This window comes from Condylura cristata, unplaced genomic scaffold (assembly GCF_000260355.1).
Source record: "Condylura cristata isolate star-nosed mole 26May11 unplaced genomic scaffold, ConCri1.0 scaffold00033, whole genome shotgun sequence".
Classification (NCBI taxonomy): Eukaryota; Metazoa; Chordata; class Mammalia; order Eulipotyphla; family Talpidae; genus Condylura; species Condylura cristata.
In genome coordinates, this window is record NW_004567134.1 from 2095987 (window position 1) to 2117591 (window position 21605).

The 21605-nt window shown below is 44.1% G+C and overlaps 1 protein-coding gene across 1 annotated transcript in view; it reads left to right on the forward strand.

Moving 5' to 3' along the window:
• The window catches only part of NEK10 (NIMA-related kinase 10), a 158568-nt gene that overhangs the window by 258 nt on the left and 136705 nt on the right, over window positions 1–21605 (forward strand). Inside the window, exons 2-3 of the mRNA XM_004692270.2 lie at window positions 15827–15937; window positions 16220–16280. Coding sequence (XP_004692327.1) covers window positions 15864–15937; window positions 16220–16280 — 135 coding nt within the window. The 5' untranslated portion in view covers window positions 15827–15863. The remainder of the gene's footprint in view (window positions 1–15826; window positions 15938–16219; window positions 16281–21605) is intronic.

The window sequence follows — 21605 nt, forward strand, 5'->3', positions numbered from 1 at the left end:
GGGAATGCCCACTGGGGCTTGCGGAACAGCCCAAGGCCTAGGGAGTCAGGCTCACTCGACGACGGAGGCGGGGGCAGGCGAGTCACTGTGGGCGTCGAGGTTTGGTGTTGGGTCCTCCTCAGTTTGAGGAGGAATTGTGGTTAAAAGGAGTTTCAGTGTCTCTTCCAGTCTGCCTCGGCATCTCTAGAGGCTCATTCATAAAACCTTGGGGGTGCTTTTCTGCCTTCTCCAAATGTGATGCCACTGGGAGTGGCCCCTCTGCATTTCAAGCTCCACGTGAGTGAGACCGTCCACTTACTGGTTTTGAGAACCGTCTCTGCTGATTACTGGAAGGTCTCCTCCCACCCTAGACTGCTCCACTGAGCTCCCCACCCCAAAACCCAGCACCAGTTAATCCCACACTCGCAACCCTAAGCACCATCCTTCCCTAGACCCTTTGCTTTTCTGTCCCGTATGTGGGCACCAGCCTCTATTCTGTTACCCAAATCATGACCTGCTTGATATACTTGACCCTGCCTCTTCTGCATTTCCATCAGTTATCAAGGCGATACTTTCTGAATAGCTGTCAACTCAGTTATGACCATCTCTGTTACGGTTCCACTAGCCCCTTGTTCATATTCAACACCCCTCCCTTTTCCCTTATTCTAATCTGACCCTATCTAATTCATTTTTTTTTCTTGCCATCATTAGACTGATCTTTATAAGAAGTAAATGGGCATTTCATTTCCTGCAAAGAGGATGAACTTACTCCGAACCATAATTTAGGGCCTTCCGCTGCATTTCCATCTTGGTTGTTCCCAAAGCATTTCACGTTCTCTCCTGTATGTCGTCATTTCACCTGTTGTTCACACTGCCTAGGAGGGACTCCACAGTTTGCACCTCTCCACAGCGGCTCCCCAAATCATTCCCTAGGTGTTGCCCCATCAGTTTCCTGCTTCCTCTTTTAGACTCTGTAGACCATGACACCACTACATTCCCGGGCTCCACAAGCACTAATTAAATGAATGAATCTCTTGAATGTGAAGTTACCGTTTTTCATGGCATCCTTGCTAGTTCAAGAAAAGTCAGAAATAGCATCTGGTCAATGAAATTTTTGCTTATTAAAGCTGACTTTTGGATTTATGGGATTTATTTTTATTTCAAGACTGTTTTTCAGTACACTGTATGCCAATCCGTAGTCTATATTTCATGCCTTGGTTTAGCCTCAAAAACATGTGGGTTTGAATTCGGGCTTCAGCATTTTAGCTCTGCAGCCCCAGAAAATGACAGCCTCTAATCAATATCTTTATCAGTGCAATGGGCTTCATGGGATTGTTTTAACTGGGCATCATCTGTCTCAAATGCAAAGTGCAGTCTAGGTGGTAACTTTTCACCTGTTTGCAACTATGAAAATTATATTTCATAAGTGTTACTTTCACAAAGGTAAAAACAAACCTTTTGATTCAGCTGTGCAGCTTCTAGGTCATCACCTTACAACACAACATACTGCTTGATCACAAACTTGTGTACGCCATCAGCTCTCTGCAAATAAGACTCATTCATTCAGTGAGTATTTATTGACGACCTGGTGGGTGCAGGGCACCATGCCAGAACAGGGTGGGTCAAAAGAAAGTGCAAGTAGCCAAGACTTGAGGAGGTGAAAGAAGGGCCTGAATATTACCTTGCCTGGTCAAGCCTATTAAACCTTGAGGTCAAAATTATCTTGATGTGAATTGAGCACTTGGAGAGGCTGAGCAGAGCTAGAAGGTCACTGGCAATGAATTCACTGTTCCCTTAGAACTGGGATTCTTGTGGGCAGTAGAGGAGCAACCACGAAACACACTCCCCAGTCAGACTGCCAGGTTCAAATCCCAGCTTCCTGGCACGAGCCCCTGCAACAAGTGACTTCATTTTTGTACCCAGTTTCCTAACCTGTAAATGGAGTTTTTGGATTACATGAGTTACTAAATGTGGAATCCTTAGAATCTGTAAAAAGTGCCAGGGCTCAACTGTTTGTTATGTTCTACTTAACAAAGCGGAACAGGGGTGGGGAGTGAGGTATAGAAAATGTGAGTCTCGACAGTATGTGAACCTTGGGTTAGAGAATGAATTTAGTATTTTTTAAAAATTTGGTTTTTTGTAGAAAGTGAATTTTAAAAGTCCCCATGTATATGCGTGATGCGTCTGAGGGTTGAATAACAGCAATGAAATTAAGCTCTGAATAAAATAGATGATTTCTCATTTGGTAAAATAGTTACAGATAACTTATCTATAGGCCAGACTTTCCCTCATCTCAGCTGAAATCTGCAATTGTCATGATAAAGTCATGTGCTCAAGTCTGTGAAGTTGACCTCAACTGAGGACTTATTAACTCTTTCCTTTGGAGTAGTTACTATTGACATGGGTTCTACCCTGACAAACCCTCAGCAGAGTCAAAGAGGCAAAAAAAAAAAAAGACCGAAAGAAAACTCCCCTATGAAAAGTAAATTAAAATCCAGAGGCAGAATGATCAAAGTACTGCACTCATGACACTGCCTCAGCCACCACGAAAAAGTAGAACAATATTTAGTGAATTTTGCATAAAAGACAAGGAACTGTTAATTAACTTGACTAAAGTGTGTATAAAATAACACTTGATTATTAAAAAGGCAAACATCATCTGGGTGCTCCGTGGTGGCACAGAGGGTTAAAACACAGCACTAAGAAGCTAAGGCCACTTCAGCATGAGTTTGATCCCCACCCTGGAGGTGACCCACATGGCACAGCAGACCGCTCCTGACCTGCCTGCTGCTCCCCTCAGCAGTGTATTTCAGTAGATCTGCCTGTTCTGCTCCCTGCTCGGTCTCTGGTGAATCCTTGCACCGTGCCTGCACCTCTGGCCTGTACCCAGCTCTGTATGCATAAATAAATATTTTTTTTTTAAAAAAGGTAAACATCTATCTAGAAAATTCAGTCAGGCCAAGAAAGAGCAGCATAAAACCACCAATAAATGAGAGTTAGTGCAGGGACTAGATAAATAAGGGAGGGCTCTGCCTGGCTTCAAATCCATGCTCTGCCACTTGGCAGTTGTGTGACCTGGACCAGTTACCTAACATCGGTTCCCTGATCTGTGAAGGGGACAGTAATGGCAGCTGCCTTAAACCGTGAGGAGAGTCCGTGAACATCTGGAAAACACCTAGAACAGCACTGCCACAGCACATAAACCTCTACTCGCCCGATGGTTTGCTCTCCGCCAAGTTACGTAACTTTTCAGAGCCTCACTTCTTCCTGTTTAAGTTGGAGAAACAGCACTCCCTGCCTTGTGTGTTGCTTTGAGGTTTCAGCGACCACACTGATGTGCTTGCAGGAACACATCCTGAATAACTGGGTTCAAAAAATTAAAAGGAAGACTCCTTGTGAGCTTGAAATGAGAATTGTCGAAAATTTTGTGTCTATTATGTTTCATCAGCGAATCAAAGTTACTGAACACAAAGTTTTAAAATAAGCATCACTTTGCTTTCAGAATGAAGCAGCAATATGTGACCAAAGACAGTATTTAGAGCCTTCACCATCATAACCGTGGCCATCAGTAGTATTTCTCTAGCTATGAAAAGATTGAAAAGGGTTTCACTTTTTTTAGTGTGAGCTACTACCACCTTGGATGGTGGGTCTTGTTATTGTAGTTTTTGGTAAAAGAGGAAACTAGTAATCAGAGAAGTTTGTGGGCTTTTTGAAGTCACTCGGTGAGTGGAAGCCAGGTCTCAGCCACCATCGCTCCTTTTGATGCTGATCCCAGAGAAGTGACCAGAACTCACATTCCCAAGCCGCCACTTCTCACGGTGGAGACCCGGGATGAGCTGAGCGTGCGTGGCTACACTTGACCCCATGGCGAACCCCCATCTCTCCTTGGGGAACTTCAGTGGCGTGTGTATTTAAGTTAGTCCATATTTAAACATGAATATCTTCTTGATTTTTGTGGCTTCCTTGTGTTTGTAATGGGATTTTTGTCAAACCAACATTCTGTAATCCCTGGATACTGGTCAGCTGGGGCAAAGTCACTTGCTGACAGTTGGTTTTTCATTCTCTTTATTGTCCATCTCTAAATGACACTTTGCTTAAACCTGGAGCTGCCCAGTCACATTTCACTTGGGATCTGCTCATTCACTCATTCAACAATCATTTATTTAATTCTGCATTTATAACTAGCTGTGCTGTGCAAGGTGCCAGGGAGGAGCCATGGCCCCTTCCCCTGACTAGTTTTTGGTAAACTACTGGAGAAAGACATGCATGTTTGTTAACTTGTTGCCTGGATTTGCCTTTAATTAAGAATTGCACGTCAGTGTATGGTAGAACTGTGATCTCGTCAAGAATTCAGAACATTTTTTTTTCTTTTTTTTGCAGAATAGAGACTTGGGTTGAGAGGAAGCCTTCAGAATTTCCCATGTCAATCTTATCCTGTGTCCATGAGTGAAGGTCTTTGGGTGCCAGGAGAAGAGTGCTAGGGTAGGGACTCAGGGGCCAGCTGTCAGGACAGGCTGGTGGGGGGTGTGGCTGAGGTGGCACAGAGCCCCTCATAGGCTTTGGTTTGTCTTTATCCTCAGAGATATGGGAAGCTCAGGAAGGCTTAATTGGTCATGTTTGTACCAATAAAAGGGAGCTTTTGTTGCTCTGTGAAGAATATGGTGTTCCCTGTTACTGAGAAGAGGAAGAGAGAAGCCGGAAGTTGAGGGAACATAAATGATTACTGCAACTGGTTAAGTGATGTCGGAACTTTAGATGCGGGAGTTGGCAGCTTAAGGATAAAAGGAAGTAAGTAGACAGGAAACAAACTTGCCTGAAAATCAGTCAGAAAAGACCAAACAGGGTTGGGGATGAGTAAGAGGCAGATGTCACTTGGTCAGCCCAAAAGGCTGTGATTTATTCGAGACTCTTTTGTTCCCTGAAGTTGGCTGCCGTCGGGGAACCCAGTGCTCATGCTTGTGCACCTGGACACCTCTCTCCACTGCGCTGTCCTTAACTCCAGCTCAAAACTCACCCATGCATCTAACACCCAATGGTGTAGATGACATTTTTGACATTTCTGGTGTTCTTATTTAACCTCTTTGGCTGGATAATAAAATATTATTCTTGCTTTTTAAAGTCCCAGTATCAGCATTCTCATCTGGCAGAACCTGTATATTTATGATTTTGTTACAGGGCAACCCAATGTGGGTAAACTGACTGTGGGTCCTCACCTGTGCGCTTAAGATTCAGCAGCAGGGGCCCTCCCTGGTGGTGCAGCGGGTTAAAGCACAGCACTCAGAAGCTAAAGCCACTTCAGTATGAGTTCGATCCCCGCCCCAGAGGTGACCACATGGCGTGGCAGACCTCCCTGGACCCACCCGCTGCCCCCCTCAGCAGTGTACTTCGTCACTCGGCCTGTGTTCTGCTCCCCACTCTGTCTCTGGTGAGTCCTCTCACCGCACCTGTGTCTCTGGCCTGTACCTCAGTTCTGTATGCATGAATAAATCTTTAAAAAAATAAAAAAAGATTCAACTGCAGGCATACACAAAAAGGTTCGTAATGGTTTTATTTACAAGAGGAAAGGGAGATGAATAACTCAGGGGAAGAGAGAGAGAGATAAGTTGGTTGATGTGTGCTACCAGTTCTCCTGACCTGGCCCCCCAATGGCATGCTGAAGGCTGGCGAAGAGCCAAGAGACAAGCTGCAAGCCACAAGGCCAAAGCCCACATTCTGGTTTTGTATCCAAATATCACTGCTTAACTCCACTCTCAGACCCAGCTCTCTTCCCTTTAGTGTTGCTGGGATTTGTAGTTCTGGTGTCTGGGATGGGGGTGAAGTCCACAAGACCTGTATCTGTAGAGTTCGTTTTCAGGACATCCTTTCCCCCTTACAATCTCTCTCTCTCCCTCTCTCCCTCTCTCTCCCTCTTTCTCTCTCTCTCTCTCTCTCTCCCCCCCTCTCTCCCTCTCTTTCTCTCTCTCTCCCTCCTACACACACACATGCTGAGTTGTTGGTAGATATTTTTTGCAGTGCCCATAAAAACATAGTATTATAGAAAACCCCCGCTGTTCGGAAGTTCATTTGACCACTTAGCTTTTATGGAAGCCCTACGTTGGTATCTGACATTGAAAGCCAAAAGAAACCCAATGAGGTTATTAAAGGAAACACAGTGTTGAGGGTTTGTGTCACTGCAACTGCTCTGAGGACTCGCACCCAAGTGGCCAGAGTGTCCCCTCCAAGCTCCTGGCCCAGAAACGACTTCTGCTGGCTGTGTTATCCATACTTTCACCAGCTATTAGCGCAGATTTTATGTGTTCGGTGGTTTGCTCGGGTAGGTTATTTTTTGGGTGTGGAAACCTTTTCCCATTTCAGTGGTGAGTAAACTTGGGTCATGCAAGGCACCACGGTACAGTGGCAGGGAAGGGAGCCATGGAACTGACATCCATGCTGGTTGTTAAAGACATGTGCACAAGAATAAAGCTAGACCAGAAGAAGACGTTAGTGAGAGCTGCTGCGTCCAGTTGTAGCTGACTTTGGAGAAGAACTCTCGACCGCCTCGCATTAGTCTCAGCCAGAGGAGAGTAAAGGCAGACTCTCAAAGGGTGTTTAAGGGACAGCAGATGGTCAGTGTGTTCTTGGAGAATGAGAGCGGGACATTCGTTTGGCATGCTACTAGGATCGTTTGTATATTTTAAAAAATTTATTTATTTGTGCATACAGAACTGGCTACAGGCCAGAGGTACGGGGGGGGGGGGGAGAGGATTCACCAGAGATGGAGTAGGGAGCAGAACAGGCAGATGTACTCAATACACTGCTGAGGGTGGCAGCGGGTTTGTCAGGAGAGATCTGCCACACCATGTGGGTCACTCGCTGGCTGGGGATGGAACTTGTGTTGCAGTGGCCGCGGTAGCTTCATAGTGCTGTGTTTTAACCTGTTGCGCCACCAGGGAAGGCCCAGAATTGTTTGTATTATACACTCCCCCTATTTCTTGTTTAAATATAAAATAGAAAGCTGTTCACAGTATACACTATTTGCACAAAGACGGCGTGGAGTCCACTGGCTGAGGAGCAGGGCTCTGATCATACCTGCCCTTTGCTGGCCATCTTCTGTTGCCAGTGAAGTTTCTGTGGCAACTGTGTCTTTGTTTTCCACCATATGATGATGTAAAAATAAACCACCTACCTAGTTCACATGAACCAAGCCGGATGAATGAATGGATGTTTGTAAGCCCTTTGGGTCTGGGAGGTGAAGTTATGCAAGCATCAATTGTTATCATATCACCCTTTGCCCTTGGCCCACGGCCAATATCAACAAGTTCTCTCTTTTCCATTTACCAGGAGTTTGCCAGCAAGACTTAAATCCTGAAGGTGAACTAGGCTATGTTGTCCTTCCACTCCTAAAGATGCTGGCCGTGGATACATTCTTTCTCCTTGGGCCTCAGTTTCCTCATCAGTTCAACAAAGGGCCCTGGATCAGGATTGGCAGACCTGGAGAGCTGTTTTGTTTATTCTGTGCAGTTGTTCTGTGTTGCTTCCATGTTAATGTGATTTTGAATCCCTCTGGGGAGGGGGAGCCTTCTGGGGTTGAGTGAAGCCTCAGCTGGCTTCCAGGAGTTTGCATTCTGCTTTGGGCCTGAAGGTGTGAGCTCCCCGTCCTCCAAGTTTCTCTCTCATCACTATTTCCATTCTGCTGAGTTCACACATACCCACTCCCCTTTGAAGGACCACACGGCAGTGTGTCATGGTGATAAAAAGCAAGCTCAGTGTAGAGAACCAGAGTCTTTTTTGAGCTGGAACAGGCATTAGCGAGTCCTGCGTCTCACGTGACATCCTTGGCTTTTTGATCTATGTCACGGGCTTCTGTGTTGTGTCTTTTCTTTTCCAGTAATTTGACCCATTTAATCAATGCATCCTGTGTCTTCTAAAACACAACTGACTTAAAATTGACAAATTTTACTAGTTACTAATTTTAAAAGCTGTGAGAATAAAAGCAATGATTCTTTGTAAGTATTGGGGGGAGTTACTGGAAGGTTTTTTGTAAAGATTTATTTATTTATGCATACAGAACTGGGGTACAAGCAGAGATGCAGGGGCGGTGAGAGGGTTCACCAGAGACAGAGTGGGGAGCAGAATAGGCCGAGTGACAAAGTACACTGCTGAGGGGAGCAGTGGGTGGGTCAGAAGAGGCCTGCCGTGCCATGTGGGTCACCTCTGGGGCAGTCAGGGCTTGAACTCATGCTGAAGTGGCTTTAGCTTCTTAGGGCTGCGCTTTAAGCTGTTGCGCCACCAGGGAGGGCCGTCAGTGCAGTTTTAAGTGTGTATTCTGAAATAATTTAAGACTTATATAAAGCTGCAGAGATAGCATGGGGTGATCCCATCTGCTTTCCTCCTCAGGGTAACCTTTTCACCCTCATGGTAGAAGGATCAAGATTTAAAAAAGAACATTTGGCTGATGCCTTTAATACCTTTTCCTTATTTCTGCCTGCTTTGTGTGTATCATATCTTGTTTTCAGTGAACCCCAATTAAAGGAATTTTAAGGAAAAAAAGGCAGTGAAAGCATTGGAAGTGAATTTTTCTTTTTGTGTTGTCTGTTAGGGGACTGGAAGTTTCTTTAATGTCTAGTCGAGCACAGACAGGACTGTAACTTGTCCTCTGGTATAGAGGTCGGACATAATTCATCAAGAGAAGAAGGATTCTGTTGTTGGTACAAGGAAGTTCTAACTTCCTTTTGTGGTAGGAGTCGTGGAGTTTATTTTTGTGCTTTTTTAAAATAATAAACTTGATGTAGTCAAAGTGGCAATTACCTTTAGTCATGCTAACGCCCTACTGTTATTACTTCCTAAGTGCAGTTTTTTTCCACCATCAGTAAATGAAATGGAATATTTACAAAGATGCAGTCTGTGAAGCAAGGGGAGGAGAGGCATTTGTGGAATTAGAGGTGTTCTACAAAACCAATCAAATGACTTTCCATTCTATTTCTAATAAAGCTGAAGCCACTTAAGGATCTTCTGAGTGAGCAGCTTTTGCAGTTATGGACTAAAAAAGAACGTCTGGGAAGAGAATCTGAAAAGCATATCACAAACACCGTGCTATTTAGTTAGTGGATTATATTACACAATTTAGATTAATTACAGTCAATTAGGTAATTTCACCATGGCATGGATTTCTTTCTCTGTCATATGTGTTTACCCTGCAATTACCAAGAGATCACGAGCAACTGAGGTGTGTCTTTGGGGACTTCTTTTAGCATTAACCCAAATTTCAAGTGACAATAGAAGATGGGAATTACTTTATAGTTTCATTTAAAAAAATGGATTAGAAAAAAAATTTCAACAATGACTCAGTGCTGTGACTGTGTCTGTACTTGACCAGAGCTATAAGCAACAACCCATTTTTTGGCCCAGTGAGGTAAAGAAGATCATTTCTCCCACCAGACAGCACTGTGCCTCAAGATGAGATGTACAAAGTTCCTGTCCTTCAAGTAGCATGCATTTGGATTTTATACCTATCCTTTACATCTGTGCCCGCTTTCACTCCCTGAAAAAAATAAACTGAATTAAATCTCAGTTTTCCAACTTAGAAGTAAAGGAAAAAAATCTATGTATCTATGAACAAGTGTTTGAATAGCAGATCTTGCAATGTCTCTGGCTTCATTTCATATGTAAAGTAAATGTTAGGAAACTAGTGGTTTCTTTTTTCAGTCTTTAGTGTTGGTGGCCTTTTCTCAATGAAGCTGTTCTCTTCCAGAGGTTGAGGACCCTTGGTGGAAGGTCCCCAAGGCCAGGACCCCTTCTCTCCAGGCTCACTCGCCCTCTGCTGGCTCTCCTGGGACTAACAACCACTGCCTTGGGTCTCCTGCTGACAGTGGGTCTCAGGAAATCAGTCATCCAGGGTGGCAATATCTCATTTGAAAGAATGTAGTTCAGTAATCTAGGCCAGACTGGTATGTTACTGGTATGCTCTGGTCCACCAGAAGATAAGTGCGGAAGGTTAGAAGTGCTTTCACTGTTTAACAGGATATCCCAGGTGGTGACCGGTGGGCTTTCATGCTGCACAGGATATAGACCAAGGCATCAGCTCACAGAAGGCTGAAAATTAAAAACAAAAACAAAACAAATCAAACCCAACCAACTGTGCACCACAGATAGTTTGTGAAGCACTGTTCATGAATATCATTCCAGATGGAACTTGGATTTCCCTCCTAAAGATGGAGTATATTCCTGAGTGTGTCCAGGATTATTGCAACTTTAGTGAGCATCCTGAGAGATTTTTGAACTAAAAGAATAATGACACAAATAAAAAAAAATCCATTTATCTACTCATTAATTCTTTGAGTCAGTAAGTAATTCTTGTTTCTCTGCCCTGGGTCTGGTGAATCAGGGAGCCCAGTCCCTGGCCCGGTGGGGTAACCAGGCAACTGCAGGTTTTACATTTAGGGGTTACAGCGTGTCCTGGGCACCAATCAGGAGCACCAGGCTGGGGGACCAAAAGCAACCCAAATCCTAAAATTAACTGTTAATTGCTGCTTTATTTATAAAAGGAAAGACATGGAATCAACCCAAATGCCCAAAAATAGATGACTGGATTAAAAAGAGGTGGTATACATATACACAATGGAATATTACTCAGCAATCAAAGATAAACCACATGCCTTTTGCAGCAACATGGATGGAGATGGAAAGGATCATGCTTAAGCCAGAAAGAAGAGGAAAAATAACCAGATGGTTTCACTATTAGCAGTAGTATAAAGGATCGGGGGGGAAATAATAATAATAACAAACAACTATATACCAGAGACATTTTACAAGGATGGAGTGGGGAATGGGATTAAAAAATGGGGGCGGGGGAGTGCACTGGATTGTAGTGATGGCACACGGGTGATTTGGTGATGGGAAGCCCACGGGGATTACAACTGAGACGGAAAAAGGCACAAAATGATGTAAAAATAAACTATTATATTATTTAAAAAATTAACCGTTAAAAAAGCAAATAATTCACCAGCTTCAGCGATACCACCTGAGCTCTCCTTTCAGATTTTGACACAAATATATTTGGGGGGCTTCTATTGGTCACGTCATGCATGCGCAGTCAGTGCTGGCCTGCGTTTTGGGGGCGGGGATTATTTTTGTGGCTAAAAGAGACACTATCTCTGCCCACATGGGGCTTGTGATCTTGTGCAAGGAGACCCATAAATGGGCAAGAGAACATGGGTGCTGATGGGCGCAGGGTGAGTATGAGTTCGGGGCTGGTGTGCTGCTGAGGTTCACACTCAGAGGCGTCTGGGCAGAGACCCGGATGGACAGGACGGGGCCTGCCTGAGAATATGAGGACAGTGAGTGGCAAGTGCCAAGGCTTGAGGACAAGAATGAGACTGGCATGTTCGCCGCCAGGGGGACAGTTGGCCTGCTGGAGGGGAGCAATGGAGAAGGGGCGGGCTAAGCGATGGGTCAGGGTAAGGCGCCTCGTACAACAGGAAGTCGCAGAAAGGTTGTGAGCCAGCTGGGCATGACCTGATTTACTTTTGAAATTAGTGGCACAGCCCCTTCCCCCACCACCCCAGGTTCCTGTGGACAGAGAAGGGTGAACGCTGTGAGGAGGCAGTGGGAGCGCACAGTGACGGCTGCCCGGAGTGCAGAGGGGAAAGCAGAGGGCTTGATGGTGGGAGGTCAAGGAAAGACGGGGGTCAGGAAAGGCCCCTGAATTCCTCTAGAATATCTGCCTGAGATGGAATTTGGTACTGGCGTTACAGGGCACCCCAGTGTGAACTAGGCTGCCTGGCTGTGGGTCCTCACCCAGGTGCTTAAAATCTTGTTGTACTGCAGGCACACACAAAAGGGTCAATAATGGGTTTATATACAAAAAGGGAAAGAAAAAGGAACAACCCAGGGAAAGAGAGAGAGATACAAGGTAACTAGAGTCTCTAACCAGCAGGGCTGACTTGGAGCTCTAGTAACAAGCTAGCTGATAGCCCCCAGTCACGCACTCTGGAGATCCCTTGCCCCAATGAGAGGCCTGGTGGAAAAATGGCTCCCTATTTATCCTCCAAAGTCCCAGAATGCCTGCTTAGCTCCACCCATGGGTCCTCGCAGTTCTCTCCTTGGTACTGCTGGGAGTTGTAGTTTCCAACCACTGGAGTAGGGGGTAGAGTCCACAAAACTCTGCAGAGTTCCTTTAGGAGATTCTTTCCCTTAACCCTGGGAGCCGGGTCACAGGTTAAATTGGGAGGTCGGCCAAAGCCAGCTAGCAGCTGACTGACAGTTGAGGCAGTCAGGATGGCTTGGGGTCTGAATATGGATATTTGGAATGATGGAAGGTACAAAAACCCACCCACTGCAAGAGATTCCCCTAGGGAGAGGGGCTGGCTAGGGAAGAGGGCCGGGGCGGAGCAGCCCTGTCCCACTAGCATCTGGTGAGGTCAAGCTCACTCAGTGCCAAGAGCTGCTGCCTCGTTTGCGTGGCTTCTCAGTGGTACCCACGGCACTTCCTTATGTCTTCCCCTTCCACAGACATGTTCATAGGGGATGCTGGGCGCAGCCTACCCAGAGTCCATCCCTTCAGACTGTTCTGTGTCTGCTTCACTGTCTTTTGCTTTTAACAGTTCCTGCATCTTTTCTTTGAAGAATGCTCCCCAAGGACTGGAGTCTCCTTAGCTCCCAGACAGGAGTGCCAGGGGCCTTTGACCTCTCTGCGGCCCCTTAACCAAAGAGGAGCCAGAGCTGCTCTCTTCATCAGGTTTAGCTGTCCTGCCTGGGGTCACCTTGGAACCTGATGGAAACTGCCCTCTGGAGAGTTCTGGCCTTAGCTGCCATGGAGTGCGCCCGGAATAAACTGTCTGCCCCTGGGCAGCTTGCTTTAAGAACTGCCCTGTGTTGCCCCGCACCACACCCCCCACCTCCATTTTGGGGTATAAACACCAGTGGAGTATAATCCTTTTTGTTAATTTAAAATGGGGCTAGATGAAGTATTTTAAAGCACTCCTAACTTTCCACAGTTGTTTTTTTTTTTCCTGAATAGTTTCCATTTTAGCAACCATCAAGTGGAAAGGATTTTTATTTTTTATCCTAAAGGCAATTGTCTGTTTCTACTGGTTCTGGTGAATTTGTTTACTGTTTAATGAAGTGGAACATTTCCAGAGAGTTATCTATTCTCACTCTTCCAGCTCACAGAGTAGATGCTAATCTTAAACTGATAAAACTATTAGATGATTATTTTCTGTTCACACACTGAGTCAAAATGATGGAGATTAAACCAGGGAATAAGATTGGGTGTTTAACATGGATTGATTATGGTGGATGTGATCTTTTAGCCGAAGAAACCTGCCAGCTTTTCCACACATTTTCAAGTGCTAATCACTGTGCTTTCAATAACACTTCTAAAGCAAGTTTGTAGCTATAGTGTGAGCAGGAATTTGAAGCCCACAGGCCAGTATGTCTGTCTGGAATTTTCCCTCTTCCTTGAGAGAAGAAGTAAAATTAGATTTCCATTTATTTCAGGACTTTGGGGGTACTTTTATCTCTCCATACAAAAAGTTGGGATCTTTTGGCTTTGAAAAAATAATATACAGATTGTCTTCCTTCCACCCTTTCCTCCCTTTCCGGAGAAAGCAAAAGCTGAATCAAATCTCTATCTGAATATCTCACAAAATAAGTGTTTAAGGTTCCCAAGTGGGGTTTTCTTTGCTTGTATAGAACTGCATACCCATGATAGCCTCTCTTACCTTTTGCAATCTTCACAGTGTGATTGGGCTTAGCAAATGCTCAGTCAATGCTTGTGGAGTGAATGACTACGTGGCGTTATGTTCTAGGAATAGTCCTAAAATGTTCATATTGCACTTTTCTTGGTGTGCATCTGTGATGAGAATCTTGGTCCCCAATTTTTGACTTCAGCTCCTCTGGAAAATACACGACAACTGTATTGGGACACACAGGGTTATTACATTGGGAATGCTGCAACAGGCACTTTTTGCTGCTTTGTGCCGGGAATGCTATGGTAAGGGACACAACAGTTGTGGATCAAGTTTGCAGAAGTTCTTGTGCCATTTATTGCAAACATATAGGCAAGTCAAAGCTGATCGTGTGATAATGGTATGAAGAATACCGACATGGGGTAAGGGGTTTGAAGGAACAGAGAAGGGGACATCGTAACCATAAATCAAGAGACATTTGCCAGTCAGCAAAGTATTTGGGGGTTATCACAGGCAGTCATCCTGAGACCACCATGCAGACAGTTACATAATCAGGTGGTGGCCTTGGTGCCCCTGGGCCTGCCTCCTGAGAGGGCTCTTGTCTCTGCTGTTGATTGCAGGAACCCACAGGAAAAACCTTTTAAAAACCCTTGGATAAACCATCTTTGTACATTTCACAAAATCAATTTTGCTAGATTTTGTTGCAGTGAAACCACATGGGCGCATTCCTTTTGCCTTGAAATACTTCTGAAACACTTGGATTTTGACCACCGATTTCACAATCCAATGAGGCATGCAAGTATGAGGCAGAGTTGCATGCTTTTTCATGCCTGAAAACTCTGGAGTCACGCTGGGGCATTGAAGCACAGTTGAAAAATTTTACTTTCCGTCAAATTCAATAGTGTATTTAATTTGGTATTTGCTACATGATTGAAGATGGGATACCTTCACCTTTGTTTTTGTGTCTTTTCTGGAAACTAAATGAGAAGTTAAGGTGAAAGAGGCAAACAGATGCATTTTTTCTTTGTCCATTGGTGAGCTCACCCTTAACTTTTGAGTGGGAGTGGGAAGAGTATTAAAGTGTACCTTAGGAAGAGGAACCACAAAGCTTCATTCAGAAGATTGCACAGACTATTGGGATGTATTCTCAGACAGGCAGACTCCCTGTTCCTATTGTTTAAAAACAACAACAGCAACAATACCCAGATTCAACCTGAGTACATTTTAAAGATCTTATTGACTTTATCCAGTGAGTCACGAATCGGACAGTTCCCAATCTAGCAGATAGAAAGGAGCTTCGAGTGTTGTACAAAAAGAAGCATGTTTTGAATAAGTCTAGGAGGCCAGGGAGGGAGAAGTCAGTCACACTAGTCAGAGGGCAGGTTGCTCCTTCCCTAATGGGGGAGGCAGGGCTCATCAGGTACATACCTAACTCTTGCTGACTGAATAATTCCTGACTGGCTGGTTTAAGTGTCTAGAGGAGCTAAAACTACAGTTCAGTCTGGTCCCAGGTGACATTGGGTTTGGCTTAAGAGATTCCCATTTTGGGCCTGTAGTGTTTCTAAGAGAATGGCTAGGTGACTTCAGGGGCCGTGGAAACCTGACCTTCATCTTGTAGAATTTAGGAGTGGATCTGACTCACCTGGGGATTTAGGTGACAGTTCAAAAGCTTTAGAGAAATACTGGAAGTTCCACAGCATTTTGGGTGTTGTCTGTGACCAGTTATGCTTGTTTAAAAATGAGTGGGAATTTCTTTGGTTCTCTTATAGGCATGATGGAGGAAGAACCCCATGAAGTAAAAGCATATAGATAAAGACGCTTGTTGAGAAAGCATCAGTTGGGCTTCAGTTCTTGGCATATGGATATAAATGGGGTACTTTTCCTGACGAGCGGAATAATGTTTGCTGAGGCAGAGAATGACTCAGAATGTCTGAATTCAATGATGACTCATGGGCCACTGTCATTATAAATTATGTCCTAAACAGAAATTGTCCTAAATGTATCCAAAGACCTTTGAATGATAATTAATGGTCTTTGTATTCACATTTTAACTATTGCATGAGGAGTTAAATGCTAGTGTTTATGTGTTTAAATAGCTATTACAAGTGAATTTTGCCTGTATTAATTGAGAAGGTTTTGGAGCACTTGACTCAACTGAAGTTCTTTTCCTTCTTTGAAAGGAATGCCATGTTAATTCGGGGGCATTGATGTTTTACAATGCCTGATCAAGACAAAAAGGTGAAGACCACAGAAAAATCAACTGATAAGAAACAGCAAGGAATCACTACCAGGTAACCTAGATACTGTGTCTTTGCTAATTATTAACTCAGGCAGTAGCTAGTCACCAGACGTAGTGGCTTTTTGGGAAATAGAGTAGGGCCTTGACAGCCGCTCCTCTGGGTTATGATGTTGACCAAAATGCTTGATCATTTCTAGAGCTTCCACAGGGAATTTCTGTGGGCATGAGCCTTAGTCTACACAGGCGGCCTTCTGGTGGCGATGACATCAGAAGTAACAGGACCTCATGCACCTGGATCTTCTGTTGACTGACATTGTATTGTTCTTTCTCCTAGGGACTATTCAGATCTTAAAAGACTTCGCTGCCTTTTGAACGTTCAGTCAAGCAAACAGCAGGTAGTGTTTTCAAAGAATGCGTGTGTCCCAATAAAAGGGAAACCTCCTATTTCCAAGGGGATCCAGTTCACATCAGGTCCTTGTCACTGATTTTTCAGTTTTGTCTTTCTTTATCCGGCAGTTTCTCTCATACCTGGCTGCAGCTTCTGCCAAGTTTGCAGACTTTCTCTTCTCAGGCCAGTTTAACCCTTCTTATCTCCAAGTGGCCTGATTGCCAAGACTCTTTGGTCTAGAACGGCATGTTCTTCCGCTGAATGCCTGATGTTCACCTCTTCAGAACCTGCAGGAAATCAGTTTTTCCAAAACACTGTTTTCTACATTTCTGCTCTCCCGCCCCACCCCCATCCTAGTCACTCACTGCAGTACTGCTGTTGGGATAGGCTGCCAATGGTATCTCACCAGAAAGGGGGAAAGGTGTGAGTTTGGGTATTTTTACAATAGCATTTTCATATGCATGTTTTTATGAGCAAAAGGATGCTACCTCTCTTTGAATTCTGTAGCTTTTCTTTTTGGTTTTACTTCTGTAAGGCTTTGGAGAGTCATGAGATTAGAGGCCACCCGTGGAAGTTTGGGGTGCAACACAACAAAGTTAATAGCATTAACTACAACAACAATAATAATGCCAGACAGTTATTTAGCACTGACAGCTTGGTAAGTGGCAGGGAGGGGGCCTGAGTCCAGGTGGCCTGGCCCACTGTCGCCTGTGCTCAGTGTCTAGGATGTGCCTTCAGAGCTGCTCTCCTGGTGGCAAGTCCTGATGGCTTTGGTTGTGTCACCTCCTTTGACCAGAGCACCATGGCATCTTTATCTTGAGCTTGCCCTCCTAACGATCTGATGGTATCTACAGGCCAAATGACAATTGTTCTTATTTCAGGACAGCTTTTGATGTGCCTGGCATTTTTCCTGCATTAGCTTGCTTAATAACCACAACTCCCACCTTTACAGACAGGAAACCAAAGGACAGGGGACTAAGGGACTTTCCCAGGGTCATATATTTGTATTGGAATGTAGACTTGAATTCAGGTGCTCTCACTTTGTGGCGTGCCTCTAACCACTGAGCTGAAAGTACAGTTAAGAAATAGTTATATTGGCCCTCCCTGGTGGCACAACGGGTTAAAGCACAGCACAAGGAAGCTTAAGCCACTTCCGCATGAGTTAGATCCCCGCCTGCCCCGGAGGTGACACATGGCACGGCAGACCTCTCCTGGCCCGCCCGCTGCTCCCCTCAGCAGTGTACTTCGTGGATCTGCCTGTTCTGCTCCCCACTCTGTCTCTGGTGAAGCCTTTCGTCGCCCCTGAGCCTCTGGCCTGTACCTCAGTTCTGTATGCACAAATAAATAAATCTTTAAAAAAAAAAAAGAAAAGGAAAAAAAGAAATAGTTATATGAGCCTTGATTTGGCATCAGCGTGGCCTTCAAGTATCCTTTCTCCTGCCCATCCTTTCTGCTCTGCTACTGATGTTACAACAATCTCTCCTCCTCCCTAAATTTTTTTCTCCTCAGTTAACTGTGTCAGGAGTCACTCTGACATTGTCCATCTCTTTATGGCAAATGACAGTCGTCCAGACTCTGCTCACAAGTCTTCACGAATGAATGCCCTGAGTCAAGTCCATTCTTTCTTAGTAAAGGTGAATCGACATACAGTTTTGCTTGTGGCTCCCATCATTGTACACTACAGATGTCATCACAGTGTGAGAGAATTCTGCTTTTTGCCTTGATGAGGCCCTTCTTTCAAATTTCTTTCCTATGAAATCTACCTGTTCCAAGACCCAGATGTAATAATACCTTCTCCACAGAAATGCTCTCCTTACTCTTCTATGGCAGAGGTGATCTCTTTATCCGGATCCCCATGCACCTTCGCTCATTGCTGGGGCATTATTTTCTTCCTTGCTTTGGGAACACTTGTCTACATATCTAATTTCCTGCCACCATTGCCAGCAATGTTGACTTTTGACTTCAGTTCACTGTATCTTCCATTTAGTGAGACTTTGCACTTACAATTGTGGCTAAAACTTGGACCATCTTATGATGTGGATTCTCCCTGCCGTCCCCTCCCCAAATCAGGGGGAAAGAGATACCACAGGTAGTTTTTTGCTTCTAATTTCCCAAATCTGAAGTTCATGTTCACTAGATTTATATATCCCCTTTCAACTCTGCTTCCTCGTTAACATCTGGAAGGATTAATTCAAATAAATTTAATAGTTTTCCTTCTTAAACTAATTTTAGAATTTGCAATTTGCTGTCTGACAAGCTCACATGGAATAACTTCTTGCAAAATATTTCACACATACACAAATGTGTGGTTGTAATACAATGTGTCATTACCATACAGAAAGTAGGTGGTTTAAAAAAAATAAAAATATCTGTCCTCAATTATATAAAGGTCCTGAGGCTCCTGGAATTTATCCTTAATTTTGCTTGTAAAACTTAAATACATTTATAATTTTAGAAAAATAAATGTTATATCAGACATCCTGATTTCCTTTCTGAACAGTAATGTATAGACTTTTGGAGGAGAAGAAAGTATTGGAGAACATAAATCAAGAATTTATTTATTCCTTGTTTGTTTCAGAAAGAATGGAAGGAGGCTTATAAAGATACCTAAATTGTGACAGGTCATCATAAATTAAAACTAGGGCCAAAGAAGAAGGAAAAACTTGATTCAGGAACCATAAGGAATCGAGTCAGGCAAAATTACCCATTAGACTGTGCAAAAGGACCATACATTTGACCCTGAGATTTCTAGCAGTCAGTTTGAAAAGGGATTCCTGGGACTAAGGCTCCCTTACCTGAATTTCTGTTCTAACAAGACCTGGCCTGTTATTTGTAAATGGGCCAAGGTGGCTAATTACCTGCTTGCAGAGGAAATCTACACTGTGGACTTAGGCAAAGAAATGCAAAGAACAGAACGCCCTTCACCTAAATCTGATGAGTCAAGCCACTTCCCCCATTGTTTGTGTGTTCTGGGCTTCACTTTGCCTCTGTGTCTGGACAGCTCTGATTGTCTCTGCCAACCTCGCTGCACCTCGTTACCATGCTTGTTCCCTAGGAGAGTCCTGCTGTTTGTCAGATCTGGGGACACAGACCCTGGGGTAGAGAGCTCCCCTTCACTGTAAGTTGGGTTAGAGTAATCCTTACCTTGCAGAACCAAATAATTCAAGAAAAAGAATTGGCCCAGGATTGTTGAAACAAAGTCAAATGACAGAAGTTGTAGACCATAGGGAACTGGGTATAAACCACAGATTAGCTTGAAATAAAAGAGGTTTTAATAGCAGGGAAAAGAAGAGAGCAGGTTTTTTTTTTTTTTTTGGTGTTCAGTGAGAGCAGGGAGAGGAAAGAAACTTGTGGTGCATGACAGGGCAGACCAGGAGTCCTGGGTGAGTGGAACAAGCAATAGCTTATGGAGTTGGTAGGTCAGAGGGCACTTTTTTCTTGAGCTGCAAGAAAGAAAGTGTTCCTGAAAAATGGGCTGATTTCCATCAATAAGATTGTTGGGAGTCAATCCTAGTTGAAAGAGTAAGTAGAGACCATTTTGCTTTACCGCTTGCTGTTGTCTTTCCTTCAGCTCTCTCTAAATTTACCTCTCTGGCAGATGTGTCCGCCCATAGGGACAGGACTGGATGGATGCATCGGGAGGTGGTTTACTAGAGGACTCAGTTTAGTGAAGACACTGAGGACCAAGTGAGCTTTCGTTCAGTAGCTTCACATTTGCTCGGCTTTGATGTGTCGGGCTCTGTGAGAGATGCTGAGAACACAGAGGGGGACAGATGTGCTGGGCTCATGGTCACCAGTTCCCAGAGGGAAAGACCGTGTGTGTACTGGACTTTGGGCTCAGTGCTGCAGAGCTCTTCCTGGAAGGCTGGGGAAGGTAGTTTTCACATTGGAGGTCTTTCAACCTTTCACCAGTGGGCAAAGACCTATATGGCTTTGCATTGTGCTATAGTGTGAGGCCTGACATTTTAGATTTGGGATTGCTTAGAACATTCTGTCAGATGTAGAGGACCTAGCTGAACGAATGGCTTCATATGACAGAAATGAGTAAGGGGGTCGCTTCCGGCTCTGGCTCTGCATATCCGGGTGTGAGTGCTTGTCACACATCTCTTGGCTGGACCCACTATTATATGACAGGAGATGACAAAAGCTAGACAGAGGGTCTGAGGAGCTAGCTGGGATGCAAAAAGACTGTGGGCTTTGAACTGGGTTCTGAATTCAAGCCTGCTTTTGTCTGAAGCAACTGGGTTGCATCAAGACTTCTACTAAAGTCCCTCCTCTTTGCAACTGTAGATGTCAAGTCCAGTTCACCTGCCCAGTCTACATGCTCTGCTGGCAGAGAGCATGATGCACCCGCGGCTCTCCACCGGCCAGCGCAAGGGCGGTCTCTGTGCTGCTACCTGTCTTGTGAGCAGGCTTCTGGGAGCTGGGCCTGGAAAGCCCATGTCCCATGCTGTGTATCATGACCTGTGCTGTGTCACGTAGGAAAATTGCTCACTGTCATGCTTTTGTTTCCAACAGAATTTGAGTTATCCATTCACATCCAGAAATATCTACTTTGTAAGGATAGGTCTTACTTATTTGGCAAGTGTATCTACGCAGTGGGATTCATTATGAAGATCAAATGAGTATCTGTGTGTACTTAGAACTATGCCTAACACTTAAGTGCTTTATAAGTACTATGTCATTTAATTTTGGTAACATCTTGAAGATACATACTATTATTTCCATTTTATTGACATGGAAACGGATATGCTGGGAGTTTGAATAACTTTTCCAAGTTCATGGAGCTAATCCCTCATAGGTAGATTTCTTTATTGTATTTAAAAGGGCAGGTCCACTACAAAAAGAAAAGGCAGTCAGGAACATCAGACATGCTGCCTTTGATAAGGAAATGGGCCTTCAGGAACATGTCTAGCAGTTACTTGGGTAGGATTAGAAAAGTGCAGCCTTTTGTAGCTTATTTGATAAAATTAACGTATGGAATGTGATTATTTACTGAACAATGGGCCTTTTGTTTACTATGTTCTCCAGCCTCATCCATAGTCATTTAGTTACTGGTAAAAGAGCCAAGCCCCCATTTGTACTTTGTAAAGAATAGCATATTTTTTCCCATGCTACTTAGCTTTACTGTGTGATGAGAGACAAAACTCAGGCTATCCCGATGACAGGTAAATATTGATAAGTGAAACTCTTTGAAAGTTGATCACTTGGCAATGTATTACATAAAGAGCTAGCCGTTAAGATTATAAATGGGATGTATTGAAGTTGTTATGGTTAATATAAACACATTTTTCCTTTTCTTATGGTAAAATCAACAATGTATTTTTTTAAA